The following is an 18,729-nucleotide window of genomic DNA, read 5'->3' as shown; positions in this document are numbered from 1 at the left end:
TTTCTGTGGTTTACTACTTCAGAACTACCATCTCACTCCTAACGCAAATTGATTGCAGAGACCATTAAAGACTTATAGCCACATAGGTTATGGGAGAGACTTCACATATGCTAAGTCCATGGGGCTAATGATCACTTCATGGAAACTTACGTGAGGAAGTATTTAACTTGTTTTTCCATAACAAACCCTCCCTGACATTACAAATTCTGTTAAACCTGGAATTCATTTTTGTTTATGGCTAGAAATTAAATGTATCATCAATGTGTACTAGATATTCAATGGAGTGCACATCATGTTTTAAGAAATTGTATAATATTCTTTGGTTTTATCTTACATAGTTTCTTTTCTCTTTCATTTCAGGAAAATACAGTGCATCGTAGAGTTACCACACCATTGAATACTTTAATTGAATTGTTTGAGGGACCACTCATTCTAATTCAGAAACGGCAAGATAAATTTCTTGATTACAACGCTTGCTGCATGAAAGCTGAAAAAAATAGAGATGTCAGATTAGTAAGTATTTTGCCTTTTTCCTGTATATGTTAAATATTATTTCAGTCAATTACTAACTTGCTGTTGTTTCAGTATTATTTTATTAATATGATTATCCTTTTTTTAAATGAAATTACCATTATTTTTTAAGATTTATTTTTGCTTGAAGATATGTTGGATGAACTATCTGTCCCTACATTTAGACAATGTGCTAAGATTAAATGTATGTTGCTTTTCAAACTAGTAATATGTTTATGTAGATATAGTCAGGTTGATGTTCTCCACTGAACTAATTTTATGTAATGCCTTAAAGCCTTTTTATAATTACTTTTGCAAAGTGTTACTCAACTTACACTGTGATTGATGTTGTATGCTACCAGCCATGCTAGCTGTAACAGATATGACATCAAGAGTTCATATTCAGTCAAGGGGCATATTTTTTATTTCTTTGTTATTATTACTTATTATTATTTATTGAAAGGAATTTGCACTGAGAGTTTATTTTTGTCTCTGTTATGGGACCATTTCCATTTCTCATTACTGTAGTAGACCGGGCGAGTTGGCCGTGCGCGTAGAGGCGCGCGGCTGTGAGCTTGCATCCGGGAGATAGTACGTTCGAATCCCACTATCGGCAGCCCTGAAGATGGTTTTCCGTGGTTTCCCATTTTCACACCAGGCAAATGCTGGGGCTGTACCTTAATTAAGGCCACGGCCGCTTCCTTCCAACTCCTAGGCCTTTCCTATCCCATCGTCGCCATAAGACCTATCTGTGTCGGTGCGACGTAAAGCCCCTAGCAAAAAAAAAAAAAAAAAATACTGTAGTAGGACCAGTAGCACTTGTTCTCCATCACCTGTCACAACTGCTACAGGACAGAGGCAACTAGAGAAGCAGCATAGCATTCACCATTAGCTACCTTGTCCCAGGTATCTTCTACCACATCCCAGAGGGTGTCTTTCCTGGTGGGCTGGTCAGGTCAGTTCTCAGGCGTTGTTCGCATTGTCTCCACTCAAACATTCTGAGTAGGACCCAGGTGTGCCCCTCTAGGTAGATCTGGTCTGGTTGTGTGAATCATTCTTGAAACATTTTGTGGATTGGTAATTGGTCCTGCTGGAAACCAGGTAAAGCACTCTCATGATATTCTCCAGAATGCGCGTGTACTGTTCACCATCTTGATTGTGTCTATTTGGACCTGGCTCAATTCTGTGCAACACACCTATCCTACGTGCATTCTTCCAACCTCAATATGCCACAGAAATGCGTGCAGAGCAGAAGCTTTTGCTGCCATGGTTCTTGCTGGTATTTCAATCTTGCAGTCATCAGGCATCTGAACACTTTTGCTTTAGCTGCATGGTTCTCATGAAAGGTGTTGAATGAATCTGAGCTTTCAGTAGACCTCAGCTGGAGTCAACACTCTTCATAAACCCATCCTTCTACAAGCCCATCCCCATAATAACAAGAAAGCCATTGGAGTCATTAAGGACTCGAACCAACAAATGTTAAAAAGATATACCACACTTGTGGCATAGCTCCACCTTCAATCCGGCAGCATGTAGCAGTTGAAACTGAGAAACTCAAACAAGAGGTGGACAACCATCTTCCTCTCTATGATTGTAAAGTACTAAAAGTACTAAAACAGCATCTCAGATCACGGAGGAGTTTCATTAATAACACCTGGCCAGCACCAGCCACACCAAGTGTTCTTAGGAATCAATGCTGGCAGCAACAGTCCACACCATCTGACTGGAACTGGCCAACAGATGGAACGCCAGCACATACTTTGCTGTGGCCTGTGTTGAAGACCCTGAATAGGATAAGAACTGAAACGCCTAGAACCAAGGCTATACTCAAAAGATAGAGTTATACACAGAATGCCAACTGCAACTGTGGTGCAATTCAAGATCTTGAGCATCTGTTTCACTGTCCAAACTGTCCTGTGGAAACCCAAATTGAAGACTTCTTTACAGTCAGTGATAAAGCTATTGTGGCTGCTTCATACTGGAACGCTTCCAACATTTGAGGATACTTTGATATGATCGTCGTCATCATTTAAAAAATTATAAATCTTATCCGTCAGCGTGTTTATTCTGTGTGTGTTCCCATCAAAGCACATTTCTCATGACACAATGTAAAATTGCATTAGTGAACACTGTGATAAACTTAGTTATAAACTGAACCATGCCCACAATGTGAAATAGAGCATGAGTCAAGGTTCATTAAATAATTACTCAGGTAAAGCCAAACAGCAAGATCATAGTCATCACAAAATGAGATACAATAAGAGAAAAACAAATAAAACACAGAACAATCAATTAAGATGCAAGCACTTTCTTAATTAGAAGTCCCAACTTGCATGTAAATTAAAATGAATGAGAAAGCACTTTTTTGGAAATATGATAAAGGTCTTGACCCTCGGAAACTACGTTATCACATAAGTACATTAAAATTACCTTTTAACTTGACTATAAAAACACCTTTGAGGAGTGTATAACCATATTTAATTAATAAGATAAAGGTTTTGTATAATTTACATTAAAAAGATTGTTTGAAAATAATTCCCATATGATCAAAGTAAGAGAATAACTTAAATAAAAACAATGATGGGATATAAATCCTAGCATAACTCGTGAATAAACCTTTCAAGACTCATAAAATATCTACGGAGATTGTTATTAAATAAAATCCTTCTGTATGTTTAATCTCAGTAATTATGTTTGTTGTAAACAAGATAAGGTTTACAAGAACACAACTTATTTATTTGCTTCACACAGAATTCTACAGTATGTACAGGAATAAAACATAAAATTGTCTTGAAGCAAAGTAGATGATTAATCTTGAGAGTGTTTCTGTTTCTATACACTATGTACACTCTGAATGTATTTACACTCACTGCTATCTTGAAAAGATAGTTCTTGGGAAAGATATAGTTCGTGATAGTTGAAAACTATCATTTGCACTAGCATAGATTAGCTAAGAGAGTTCCTTCTAACTTGAAGTGTCTGAGTTCATAAGCTTGTACTAAATGAAAGCTATGTTCACAATTAGAGAATCTAATGTGTGTGTCGGAGCTTGAGTGAGCTTGGGGATGTGTGGCATACAACATCGGGGCTCGACATGGATGAAGGAACTGGAAAGTGGAGCAGTGACCTGAGGTGAAACCTCATACTACCAGAATTCCGTCCACCTGGTTGAGACACATTTTTAAGAGGAGTAGCCTCCGTGTTCGACGTTCAGTGTATTCTGGAGCAGGACACTGGGGAGAATCCTAATAAGTGACAGACAGGGAGCTCCTTATATACTGCACACGACGTAACAGACACACGCACTGAAGACTGCGCGTCGAGTCTTGAATGGTCCACGCGTGCGTGCGTGCGGCTGGCTGGCGCTGAGCGAAGAGAGCGGAGGACATACAACAATGTTCAGTCGTGATTAATTAAAGTGGCTACAGAATTAGTAACTTAGGGAGAATGATACTTAAATTCTTCAAATTTTGACCTAAGGAATCATGAAGGTTAACCTTCCAGGGAATGAAAATCTGCATACAATTCCCCAATAGGGGAATAAATCTAATGCTCTAGTACACAGATAAGAACAGAAATAAAATAGATGATAGGAAAACTTAAAACGGTCCACCTTTTCAATACAAAAATGTTATAGTTTATTTATAACATGTATTTGCACTTGGAACTAGTTTCAACGCACAATATTTAAAATGAAATTTTACCGTTGGTCTTTTTAGCTATTGTTGAGAGTGAAGGAGAATTTCCTGTTGTGTATGTTTATCAGGAACTCAAGGGAGACTTCATTAGTTAGTCGGAACATAGAAAAAATGATGAACTCTTCTCAGAAGAACTCTTAAGGTTTCACTTTACTTTGTCCTGCCTGCTGGCTCTTCAGAAATGTGTGCGCGTGTGTTTTATATTCAGGAATCATTCAAGAAGAACACTTTCGCACTGCAAGATGTGTGGTTAAGGTTATTTTTAATATGTATAACTTTTGCTTTCTCAACGATTCATTTGTTTCTATATTCGTCCCTGTTTTTATCTCCTTGTAAGATGTGCATTGTTTAATGTAACGCCTTGTGTAATATAAATGCCTACATGCTGGCCTATTTCCCACATTTTGGCTGATGATGACGCAAAACAGCGTTGAAACTAGTTCCAAGTGCAAATACATGTTATAAATAAACTATAACATTTTTGTATCGAATAGGTGGACCGTTTTAAGTTTTCCTATCATCCATTCTCAGTTCAATACAGACAAAAATGAAATTCTTAGGTTTAAAGGAAATAAAATAATTAAGAAAACATGTTTCGTGGACTAGTAAAGTAAAACTGATGTGTCCATAGTATGTCATAAAAATGTTCCTTGTTGTTGAATAGGAAATAACGCACTTTCTTACTTAAAAGCTATTGTGAGAACCTCTTGAAATATGTATTTCTTAGTATAGATATCAGCACATCCATATGATAATAATGTATTGCTACTACATAGACACTGGGCGAGTTAGCCGTGCGGTTAGGACTTTTCTAGTTTTCAACTTTTGTATCTTACTGTAAATGTCATTGCTGTCATAGGTAAATTTTAATACTTCTTTAGTGTTAGTCACCTCCTCTATCTGGACATTATCCTTGTAACCAACAATCTTTACATACTGCTTGCTGAATACTTTTGCCTTTGAAGATACTTGCATACACTCTCCCCTTGTTCATTAATGATTCCTGGAATGTCCTCCTTGGAACCTGTTTCTGCCTTAAAGTACCTATACATACTCTTCCATTTGTCACTAAAATTAGTATGGCCAGCAATTATGCTTGCCATCATGTTATCCCTAGCTGACTTCTTTGCTAGATTCAATTTCCTAGTAAGTTCCTTCAATTTCTCCTTACTTCCACAGCCATTTCTAACTATATTTCTTTCCAAACTACACATCCTCCTTAGACTCTTTACTTCCCTCTTATAATATAGTGGATCTTTACTATTCCTTACCACCTTTAAAGGTACAAATCTATTTTCACATTCCTCAACAATTGCTTTAAACCCATCCCAGGGTCTGTTTACATTTTTATTTACCTTTTTCCACCGATCATAGTTACTTATTAAAAACTCCCTCATGCCTAACCGTCCTAATTTTAATCTCTTCCTTTCTTTTACATTTATTTTCAATTACCACAAAAACAGCTTCGTGATCACCAATACCATCTATTACTTCGGTTTCTCTATAGAGCTCATCTGGTTTTACCAGCACCACATCCAAAATATTCTTCCCTCTAGTTGGTTCCATCACTTTCTGAATCAGGTACCCTTCCCATACTAACTTATTTGCCATTTGTTGGTCATGCTTCCTGTCGTTCGCTTTACCTTCCCAATTGACGTTTGGTAAATTGAGATCACCCACTACAATCACGTTCCTTTCCTTATCGTTTCCCACATAGCTGATTTTCTTATCAAATAATTCTGAATCAGTGTCTGCGCTACCCTTTCCTGGTCTGTACACTCCAAAGAGATCAAGTTGCCTATTATCTTTAGAGATGAGCCTTACCCTAGAATTTCGTGTTTGTCATCTTTAACTTTTTTGTAGCTTACAAATTATTCTTTCACGAGAATGAATACTCCCCCTCCTACCATTCCTATCCTATCTCTACGATACACCCTCCAGTTCCGTGAGAAAATTTCTGCATCCATTATATCATTTCTAAGCCATGATTCCCTCCTCTGCGAACCATGTGACCTTGCCGCGGTGGGGAGGCTTGCGTGTCCCAATGATGCAGATAGCCGAACCGCAGGTGCAACCATATCGGATGGGTATCTGTTGAGAGACCAGACTAACGAATGGTTCATCGAAAGGGGGGTAGCAGCCTTTCGGTAGTTGCAAGGGCGGCAGTCTAGATGATTGACTGATACGGCCTTGTAATAATACTCAACATGGCTTAGCTGTGTTGATACTGCTACACGGCTGAAAGCAACGGGAAACTACAGCCGTAACCACCTCCCGAGGACATGCAGCTCTCTCTGTATGAATGATGTACTGATGATGGCTTCCTCCCGGGTAAAATATTCCGGAGGTAAACTAGTCCCCCATTCGGATCTCCGGGTGGGGACTACACGAGAGGGGGCGATCATCAGGAAGATGGATACTGACATTCTGCGAGTCGGAGCGTGGAATGTTAGAAGTTTGAATCGTTGTGGTAGGTTAGAGAATCTGAAAAGGGAGATGGATAGGCTAAAGTTAGATGTAGTTGGTATAAGTGAAGTACGTTGGCAGGAAGAACAGGATTTTTGGTCAGGCGACTACCGAATTATCAACACGAAATCAAACAGGGGTAATGCAGGAGTTGGTTTAATAATGAATAAGAAAATAGGGCAGCGGATAAGCTACTACGACCAGCATAGTGAAAGAATTATTGTCGCCAAGATAGACACCAAACCAATGCCCACCACAATAGTGCAGGTCTATATGCCTACTAGTTCAGCGGATGATGAAGAAATTGAAAGAATATATGAGGAGATAGAAGATTTAATACAATATGTCAAAGGTGACGAGAATCTAATTGTGATGGGAGACTGGAACGCAGTGGTAGGCCAAGGAAGAGAAGGTAGCACAGTAGGAGAATTTGGATTGGGACAAAGGAACGAAAGAGGAAGTCGACTGGTTGAATTCTGCACTGACCATAATTTAGTCCTCGCCAATACTTGGTTCAAACACCACAAACGACGGCTGTATACGTGGACGAGACCTGGAGACACTGGAAGGTATCAAATAGACTTCATTATGATTAGGCAGAGATTCAGAAACCAGGTGTTGGATTGCAAAACTTTCCCAGGAGCAGACGTGGACTCCGACCACAACTTGTTGGTCATGAAATGCCATCTGAAATTGAAGAAATTGAAGAAAGGAAAGAATGCAAAAAGAGGGGATCTAGACAAGTTGAAAGAAAAGAGTGTGATGGATTGTTTCAAGGAACATGTTGCACAAGGACTAAATGAAAAGGCCGAAGGAAACACAGTAGAGGAAGAGTGGAGAGTCATGAAAAATGAAGTCAGTAGGGCTGCTGAAGAAATGTTAGGAAGGAAGAAAAGATCAACTAAGAATCAGTGGATAACTCAGGAGATACTAGACTTGATTGATGAACGACGAAAATACAAGAATGCTAGAAATGAAGAGGGCAGAAAAGAATACAGGCGATTAAAGAATGAAGTGGATAGAAAGTGCAAGGTAGCTAAGGAAGAATGGCTGAAGGAGAAGTGCAAGGATGTCGAAGGCTGTATGGTCCTGGGAAAGGTAGATGCTGCATACAGGAAAATCAAGGAAACCTTTGGAGAAAGGAAATCTAGGTGCATGAATATTAAGAGCTCAGATGGAAAGCCACTTCTAGGGAAAGAAGACAAAGCAGAAAGATGGCAGGAGCATATCCAACAGTTGTATCAAGGTAACGATGTAGATAATTTCGTTTTGGAACATGAAGAGGCTGTTGATGCTGATGAAATGGGAGACCCAATTTTGAGGTCAGAGTTTGACAGAGCTCTGAGTGACCTAAATAGGAACAAGGCACCTGGAATTGATGATATTCCTGCTGAATTACTGACTGCCTTAGGAGAAACCAGCATGGTAAGGTTATTTCATGTAGTGTGCAAGATGTATGAGACAGGAGAAGTCCCATCTGATTTTCAGCAGAATGTTGTTATACCTATTCCCAAGAAAGCCGGTGCTGACAGGTGTGAAAACTACCGCACTATTAGTTTAGTATCTCATGCCTGCAAAATTTTAACACGTATTATTTACAGAAGAATGGAAAAACAAGTTGAAGCTGAGTTGGGGGAAGATCAATTTGGCTTCAGAAGAAATGTAGGAACACGTGAAGCAATTCTGACTTTACGTCTGATCTTAGAGGATCGAATCAAGAAGGACAAGCCCACGTACATGGCATTCGTAGATCTAGAAAAGGCATTCGATAATGTTGATTGGACCAGGCTATTTATGATTCTGAAGATGATAGGGATCAGATACCGAGAACGAAGAATTATCTACAACCTGTATAAAAATCAGTCTGCAGTGATAAGAATCGAGGGCTTTGAAAAAGAAGCAGCAATCCAGAAAGGAGTGAGGCAAGGCTGCAGTTTGTCCCCTCTCCTTTTCAATGTTTACATAGAACAGGCAGTAAAGGAAATCAAAGAGAAATTTGGAAAGGGAATCACAGTCCAAGGAGAGGAAATCAAAACCTTGAGATTTGCCGATGATATTGTTATTTTATCTGAGACTGCAGAAGATCTCGAGAAGTTGCTGAATGGTATGGATGAAGTCTTAGGTAAGGAGTACAAGATGAAAATAAATAAGTCCAAAACAAAAGTAATGGAGTGCAGTCGAACAAAGGCAGGTGATGTAGGGAATATTAGATTAGGAAACGAAGTCTTAAAGGAAGTAGATGAATATTGTTACTTGGGTAGTAAAATAACCAACGATGGCAGAAGTAAGGAGGACATAAAATGCAGACTAGCACAAGCAAGGAAGAGCTTTCTTAAGAAAAGAAATTTGCTCACTTCAAACATTGATATCAGAATTAGAAAGATGTTTTTGAAGACTTTTGTGTGGAGCGTGGCATTGTATGGAAGTGAAACATGGACGATAACTAGCTCAGAAAGAAAGAGAATAGAAGCTTTTGAAATGTGGTGTTACAGAAGAATGCTGAAGGTGAGATGGATAGATCGAATCACGAATGAAGAGATACTGAATCGAATTGGTGAGAGGAGATCGATTTGGCTAAATTTGACGAGAAGAAGAGATAGAATGATAGGACACATCTTAAGACACCCAGGACTTGTTCAGTTGGTTTTTGAAGGAAGTGTAGGTGGCAAGAACGGTAGGGGTAGACCAAGGTATGAATATGACAAACAGATTAGAGCAGATGTAGGATGCAATAGCTACGTAGAAATGAAAAGGTTAGCAGAGGATAGGGTGACATGGAGAGCTGCATCAAACAAGTCTATGGACTGATGACTCAAACAACAACAACAACAACAAGCCATGATTCAACTCCTATTACAATATCGTGTAAGTATACTGTATATCTATTAAATTACTTAATTCTATTCCTTTCTTTACAATACTTCTACAGTTGAGCACTAACAGTTTTATGTCATCCCTACTTGATTTACAGTTCCCTGTTCCTTTACATCGCTCCCTAGGCCACCCTGTTTCCCTGAATGTACCTCCCTATAACCCTTCTAAACAAATTTCCTAAATTATATGTACCACTGCAGTTTAAGTGAAGGCCATCTGAGCACAGATCCCTATTCCTACCCAGCCATTAGGATCTAAAAATTTCACTTCCAGTTTCCCACATACCCCTCTCCATAATCTCATTTAAATTCCCAATCACCTTCCAGTCAGTATCCCTCCTACACAGTATTCCACTGATAACAATCTTCACTTCCTTAAACTTCACCCGTGCTGCATTTATCAGATCCCACACATCCCCAACTATGTTGGTACTTATACCTGCTTGTCTTACGTTGTTAGTACCAACGTGAAACACTATCACCTTCTCCTTTCCCTCCTCCTTCTCTTCTGCTTTCCTCAACATCTGCCTTAACCTAATTCCTGGATAACACTCTACCCTGGTACCTTTCCCTCCACACACTTTCCCGAAATGTCTAACGATAGAATCCCCCATGACCAGAGCCTCAACCCTATCCACCTCATTTGATCCCCTCCCCTCCTGGTCAGTCCTATCTTTCCTGACAGCTGCAGAAGCTACTTCCTCCTCCCTTTTCTCCATCCCGTGACCCTGTTACACTTGTCTTTTCCTATCCAATACTCCACATTTCCCTGTTCCCTTAACACCGCTCCCTAGGCCACCCTGTTTCCCTGAATGTACCTCCCTATATTATCCTATTTCCACACTTCTCGGCAACAGTTCCCTGTTCCTCATCTTCCCTCGGTTGTTCTACCTGCAGTGACTCGTACCGATTTCTCACCGACACATGTCCTGAATTTTGATCCTGAATGGAGCCCTTAGCCTGCAATCTCCTTCCCCTTAAAACATTAGTCCACCTGTCTTCCACAGTTCCCCGCTTTCTTTCCCATCCCTCTATTACACCTACTGTATCCTGTACATTGTTTGGAGGTCTACTTTCCTTCCTGTCCTCTGAGAGAATCCTAATTATCTCCCTCAAGCTCTCCAACTCCTCCCTCATACTCCTTAATGCCTGGCCACACCCACAGTTCCTACACTCGCACTGCTTAGCCATTTTTTACTAAATAATGAAAAGAAAAAGAAAAATAAGATAACTTATTCTGTGCAAAATAAAAACGAAAAGTAAGAAATATTGTCTGGGTTACTTCACAAAGATCACATAACAGTAAGTTATTTAATATAGGCTACTACTACACTACAATACTACTTAATTGTACTATATTTTTTTATTCCTACAACACCCTAACACAATGAAAATTGCTGTTAATTACTGGAAACAGAGAATAATACACAGGAATTACACAATTCTTAACTGCAGTTAAGTCTACCCTAATTACAACAACAGAATTTTAGTAAGAGAGTTACTACAGATGCCACAGAAATGGTACTATACTACACAAATATTTCACAGTAATAGAATAAACACACTACTTTCTAATAAGATGCTATAATACGCTATAATAATTTTAAACTCCGTTCAGACTAAGTACAGATACTACAATACACTACAATAATTTTAAACTACGTTCAGACATATTGTAATTACAACAGGTTATTACTAAGCAAAAACAGAAAAGAAAATTACAATTAAAGTTTGAAATTCGCAAAACTACTAAAAATTAGAGAATAGGCACTCTAATTTCTAATAATTTACTATACTACACTACAGTAATGTATAAACTACGTTCAGACATATCCTAGCTTCTTACTAAGCACAAATAGAAATGAAAATTCCAATTAGGCCTAAATTTAGATATTCGCAAGAACTACCGGTAGGTACTCAAAGATTACCAACAAAGTTAAACATGTATACAGATTAATATTAGTACTACTTTGTCCTACTATGCTGTAATAGAAATGAAACCTGCCGTTTGCACAAAAATACACACGAATATAACAGGCAAGATACTATCTAATATACTGTATCTACACTACCATTCTCAACTGAAATGCTGTTATGTGATCTTTACAGATGGTGGATTACTATTATTTTCCCTACTCTGCGGGATGGAGAATAAAAGTGTCCTTAAATGCTGAAAAATATGAGGTTGTTTACAATAATTTCTCAAAAGTATTTCTGTCTAAACTATGCCAGGGACTTGAATTGCAATTATTGCAACATCAGTCTGCGGAGTGGTAACATGCTGGATCCCCAAGGAGGTAGAAGGTCCGTCAGAATCCTTCCCCAGTTAAATTGATGGTGATCGCCGCGTATGACGTCAGGGGCGTCATTATTTAACTTCAAAAATACTCTCTCAGAAGCAATGCACTTTAGACTATAAATTCCAAGTTCTTTTCAATAAAGTCAATGCAGACAACAAGCCACTCAGAAACGTAGCTTCACATAATACACAAACCCAACACTTATCCGAATTCCACCCGCCTTTCATCAATCTGTCCAAAACTAACCTCTGCAAAGAAGAAATTGATATCCTATCGAAAGGACCCAAACATAATTGGCCCAATTACAACATAGCAAACATGGCTAAAAATTAGTAATAGAGACAGAAGCAGCTATTAGCAAAATGCCCATTGATATTCAAGATGAAACCAGACATGAGGCTAAAAAACAAATAAATAATATTTTCAGTACACCAGCACCTCTTATATCTTCTACCCAATTTGCAGACAGAAAAATGATTCTTCAACTTAAAGGCAAAATTAAAAATTCAAAAACCATTATTACCAAAGCAGACAAAGGGAACACTACTGTCATAATGGACCAAGCAGACTATATCGGAAAAACAAAAAAACTTTTTCACAGATAAATCCTTGACAGTTATTGATAAAGAACCAACCCAGACAATTAAAACAGATACTTAAGAACATAAACTTTTTACTAACGGATAGTGAAAAGAAGAAACTGATTAATATGAACCCTGGCCTGCCGACTGTTAAAGCGCAACCTAAAATCCATAAAAATGGAGTCCCTATATGCCCTATAATAAATTTCAGCCCGAGTCCACTTTATAAAACGGCTCAATTTATTCAACAGTTTCTGACTAAGCATTACACTTTTCAGGCAAGCAAATCCGTTAAAAACACCGTACAATTAATCCAACGACTGGACAACTTTAAATTACAACCATATCATACAATGCATTCATTCGACATCACCAACATGTATACAAATATTAAACCAGATAAGGTTATACCAATTATTTTAGAAAACCTGCGTCTTATAGCCAGCTTAGTCAACTTGAAATGGCGGACTTTATGCCCATTTTGAAACTTCCAACCAGCAGTAATTATTTCACATTCTATAAGGTAATATACAAACAGGATGGACTAGCCATGGGTTCACCAACATCTGGCATTCTAGCCAATATATATATCTAGATTTCTTAGAGTACACTAAAATAGAAAAAGACAAGAAATTTAACAACATGATCTTATGGTCCAGGTTCGTAGACGATACGTTTATTATCATGGACAAACTTATCACTGACGCATCTGCCACCCCAGCACACCTCAATGACATCGATACAGACATTAAGTTCACAATAGAATCCGAAGTTGATAAGGCCCTCAATTTTTTAGACTTAACTATTACCAGACTCCCATTTGCTTTTGAATATAAAATCTATAGGAATCCAACGCATACAGCTAGCCATAAGCGTGCCACTTATAACAGCTTAGTACACCGTGCCTACAATGTACCCATGTCAGAAGCAGATTTATACAAAGAACTCAATACTATATGTAGTATTGCACTTCATATTGGTTATAATCATAGTTTTATAGTACGTATAATACATAAGTTTAAACACCGACCTAGAACCAATTTACAGAAAGAAAAAACTAAATCAGAAACATATGCAACCTTTACATTTAACCCTGACATTTACCGAGTAACAAACGTATTTAAAAAGAAAAATACTAAAATCTCCTTCAAGACCAATAGCAGAAATCTTAATATTTTCCATAACTCTAGCCTTGTCAACGTTTCCAACCCTTTCGATAAGTCAGGCATTTACAGATTTCACTGCAACGACAGTTCCAGCGTATACATTGGGCAAACAGGGAGATCCTTCAAAATCAGATATAACGAACACGTTAATGCTATCAAATATAAAAGATTTTCAGCAATAGGAAAGCATACACACGACTACAAACACAGCTTCTACGGCATCAACAATGATATAGACATCGTCGAAATAATGAATAAAGGTCTTCTATTAGACTTAACGGAGCAATGTTTCATTCTATTGACCAATACTACAAACCTAATTTTAATCTTAATGATCTATTTGAAAAGCCTACTATCTTATTTGATATACTTATTTCAGTTATTAACAGTCTTAAAATTCCAAAAGATCAATCAATATATAAAACAGTATGCAGCACGCTGGCTTACTACCCCTACCAGAATCCACAACCCCCCCCCGACCTGTGTTCTCCTGTTACCGCGACCTCCCCTCCACCTACTTGACACGCCCCGATTTCCCCGCTGATGCTCGCAGCTTTTGCCTGATATTCGGCTCGGCAGTTCCTCTTTAACTCCTTGCCCGTGAACGTGGTGCTTGAGGTGAGTTTCCATCTTCTATTTGCCTAGCATTTTTCTTGGTCCCTGTTTTCGCCGCACTAACACGAAGTTCAAATTTTTCTTTTAGGTCTGTTTGATTAGAGATCTTTCCAGATTCACGATTATCCAGCTGAAAATAGTGCATTTTCATGAAATATCATCAGTCAACTTACGGCCTCAAATTTACCTCACATTACTGAGTATAATACTGAAATGTAGGACTAAAACTATTGACACACTACTGAGTCAAGCTGTTTCAGTGAATCCATGCAAGATATATGCCATTAAATCTTTTAATCTAACAACTAAACAATCCAAGCAATATAGATGGTTCATTGATCATAATCCATAAGGAACTGTTTTTTTACACAAATTGGTCAATAAAATGGTCTTCTACCTATTTACACTGCATAACAATACTTTAGAACAACTACCTATTTACACTGCATAACAATACTCTAGAACAAAATTAGCTGGCAATGTATTCTTGTAAAGATCTCTCATAACAGAATGTTTAAAAGGTTTTATATATCGCTTCAAGGCCAGTTGTATATTTTTAACAGCTATTAAGATATAATTAAAAAAGGAAATTTTATCTGAAATTTGGTGCTATAATTAATTTTATGCATAGTTACAAACAGTTAACAACGCCAGCAGATATACATGTACAAGACTGTATATAGAACGTTTTATGTCTTTTCTAGAACCTCATAAGGAGGTATTTAGTCTTTGTTTTTCAACTATCCAAATGTTTTATTATATAACGCAATTGAAAATAACAAACTTATTTTAGAAGGTTCTTTTTTTGTACACACATATATTATAAATATTCTAACATAACTAGTTAAATGTCCTTGTTAGTTCCTCCTAGGCCGATGATAGCAAATAAAATTGCCGAAACTGGTACCAAAAATGACAATAAAAATGTGACGTTTTAATTATTTCAAGTTTGTTATAGTATTGAACAGGTGGAAAACCCTACCCTTATCTTTGACTGTAAAAGGGGTGTCATTTTTTGCCACTTTGTTCCACATGGCAGAACAGTGACTGCACAGTACTACGGGGACTTCCTGGTGTGACAGGTACGACGTGGCGTTCGGGAGAAACGTCTGGATCTTGTGGACAGTGCAATAATCCTGCACGACAATGAAAAACCACATAAAGCAGAGTGTTAGGTCAGCTACTGCAACGTTTTGGATGCAAAGAATTGGAGCACCCACCGTACTCTCCCGACATTTCGTCTTGTGACTTTAATCTCATTCGAAAGATTAAGGAACCACTACGTGGTAGACGGTTTGCAACACTAGAGGACATTGCTAATGCTGTGTGCCAACAGGTGACTCAATTCACACATGGTGCGGAAAATACTGAGGCAGATGGTATTCACTGCCTCCCACATCGTTGGCAGCGTGTGGTGTCGGTAGCAGGGGACTACTTTGAGGGTCTTTAGGCCTAGGTTTGTCATGTCAACTTTGTGTACTATGTTGTCATTCTTTTGCGCTGGGAAGGCCATATTGCCCTGTATACTACCGTAATAAATTAGTGCGTTATGATATTTCAGTGCTATGCATTGTCCAACACCTTGTCCTTTCGTCTGTATATGTCACATTTTCCAACCAGACTGGTATATTCAAGAAAAAAATAGTTGCCATGACTTTGCCCCAACCCTCGTATGTGAAGGAACATCCTTTAATGTTGTTATTTATATATGTATATCCATAGCTCCTTGGAAATTAGAAGATCAGGATTCGTGGATATCAGTTGAATAAGGAGAAAGGTGACTTATCTGTAACAAAAGAAAAAATGAACTATTGTGTAAGAGTGGTGTTTTAAAGTGAATTATTTAGTCTTCCTGTCTGTACTTACTTCTCTTGGCCCATGTTAACCTGCCGTCAGTGGTGTTGAATGTGTTCTGTTTGTTCTTCTCTGTGTAAGGCTTATTGCTGTGTGAATTTGAAGTGAGAGCAGGGCAGTATCCGGGCGTGGAATCGGGGAGGAAAGGGTATAGAGGGGTGGTTGTTTGTTACGATGTTTTACGAGTTTCACTTTACAACACCACTTTCACACATTAGTTCATTTTTTCTTTTGTTACAGATAGTCAAGTTTCTTCTTATTGAAGGTCCTGTTCAGTATTATTAAAGTGACTAAAATTATACAGAAAGGAGGCATGCTCAATATTACCGAAAATTGTTTCATATTTTTAGATCAACAGGCGAATCCAAACCATCATTTAAATGAACCGACAGAAGAAAAGAAAAATAATGTGGGAGGCAATTAATCCATTCATTATGAAAGAACATAATAAGAAACTCATAAATCAGCGTAGGAAACAACTTACTTTTGACTTCTCACCTATTTATGCCTAGACAGATGCAGCAATAGTGAATGGTGTTACCTTTAGTGGCCCAAAACCACTAACAACATATCATATTAATGCCCACAAACATGTACTTAAACTACTGAAAGAACTGGATGAGGGAGGGATATGCTACTCCCTTACCTGGGGTGAGTGATGACCCGGTAGAATTTCAGTATCCTTGACAAGGTATAGAAGGTTTCTGCTTACGAGTCTTTATCCTACTGGTTCAGTAAGCAACAGGTAACTGACGATCGCTTATTGTCAGACTGGGCCTCAACAATGAGAGCCATACACAGATGGATACACATGCAATACATTAGCGGGCCTAGAGATGGCGAGCAAGTTATGAATGGCACACACAGTCACCATATGCAGCTACTCATATAAAACCCAGTACGGATGATGAACTTGCGCAACAGCAAACTAAATGACAATTAGCATATATGAATAAAAGGGTAAATGACACAAATTGCCAGCGTAATCACAATTAAGCATCCAAATAAGCGATAGCTCAGATATTACCGTCACACTGTATAGGACTTTAATTGTCACTTATTTGTTTCTTCCCGTAATTTATATTTATCCGTGGGGTTTCTTTTCTCTTTCTATATTCTATAATTGTGTACATAAAAAGGAAAAGAACTACTGGAGAATTAATGTTTCCATAAACTGTGGGTTTTCGTAATTACCAATGTTCAGATCTACAGTACTTGAATTTCTTGTATATACCTGTTCTCCCCTTCCCTGACTCCTTTCGCAGAGTATATCAGTATCTTAATTAATACCATAACTGTTTTCAGTGACATAAATATCCTTAAATAATCTCCAAACTGTTTTGAAACTGATATATATGTCATAAAATTAAAAGACTGTAATTCATGTCCATTACACTTTTAGGTTAAAGAAGAACTTTTAGCTGCCAGAAACAACTATGAGGCCTTGAACAATCACTTGCTGGAAGAGCTACCTACACTGCTATTGTTATCCAGTGAATTATTTGTAGAGTGCCTACTGGCGTTTGTCACAGCCAGGAAACTACTCACAGGAAAGATCACAAAACAGTACCTTGCCTTATTAGAAGTAAGTTTCTGTAAAAAAGTGTGTGTTTTTATTTTACTGTTCAGTTAAATAATGAATGTCAATGATGAATGTTAAGTAAATATATTTGTCATCATCACCATCATCATCATCATCCATTTCCTCAGCCAGCTCCTACTGGGTTGGGATGTTTATGGCACCATTCCATATTCCTCTGTCCAGCCACCATTGTTCATCTTTAACTTTGTTCCAATCCATGTTTCTAATTATACCATTCTTGATTGTTTTCAGCCACCTTAGTCCGGGTCTCCCTCTTGCCCGCCCTCCTCCATCCGCTGTGACATCCTTCGCTCTTCCATCCACTTAACACATCCAGACCATCTGATTTTCTCCCTCTCCATTCTGTCATAAAGCTTTTCCACTAAGATTTCCTTCCTGATGTCCTCATTTCTTACTCTGTCCTTTCTTGTTTTTCCTATAATACTTTTTAAAACCTCTCTTTCGAACCATGTGACCTTGCCACGGTGAGGAGGCTTCCGTGTCCCAATGAAGCAGATAGCCAAGCCTGAGGTGCAACCATATCAGATGGGTATCTGTCGAGAGACCAGACTAACAAATGGTTAATAGAGGGGGGGGGGGGGGGGTAGCAGTCATTCGAAAGTTGCAAGGATGGTAGTCTAGATGATTGACTGATATGGCCTTGTAATAATGCTCAGCATGGCTTAGCTGTGTTGATACTGCTACACGGCTGAAAGCCATGGAAAACTATAGCCGTAACTACTAACTCCCGAGGACATGCAGCTCTCTCTGTATGAATGATGTACTGATGATGGCTTCCTTCCGGGTAAAATATTCTGGAGGTAAAATAGTCCGATTTGGATCTTTGGGTGGGGACTGCACGAAATGGGGCAATCGTCAGCAAGATGGATACTGACATTCTGCGAGTCGGAGCGTGGAATGTTAGAAGTTTGAGTTGTTCTGGTAGGTTAGAGTATCTGAAAAGGGAAATTGATAGACTAAAGTTAGATGCAGTTGGTATAAGTGAAGTATGTCGGCAGGAAGAACAGGATTTTTGGTCAGGCGACTACAGAATTTTCAACACAAAATCAAATGGGGGAAATGC

General features: G+C 38.4%; 1 protein-coding gene across 3 annotated transcripts in view; it reads left to right on the top strand.

Annotated features, from left to right (window-relative positions):
- LOC136863834 (dynamin-binding protein) overlaps positions 1–18,729 on the top strand; it is a 446,212-nt gene that overhangs the window by 302,869 nt on the left and 124,614 nt on the right. For all 3 annotated transcript variants that reach the window (XM_068226424.1, XM_067140170.2, XM_068226425.1), the window contains 2 exons: positions 361–513; positions 17,466–17,648. In XM_068226424.1, the coding sequence (XP_068082525.1) occupies positions 361–513; positions 17,466–17,648 (336 nt within the window). The remainder of the gene's footprint in view (positions 1–360; positions 514–17,465; positions 17,649–18,729) is intronic.

This window comes from Anabrus simplex, chromosome 2 (assembly GCF_040414725.1).
Source record: "Anabrus simplex isolate iqAnaSimp1 chromosome 2, ASM4041472v1, whole genome shotgun sequence".
NCBI lineage: Eukaryota > Metazoa > Arthropoda > Insecta > Orthoptera > Tettigoniidae > Anabrus > Anabrus simplex.
This window is presented reverse-complemented; position numbering and strand designations above follow the sequence as displayed.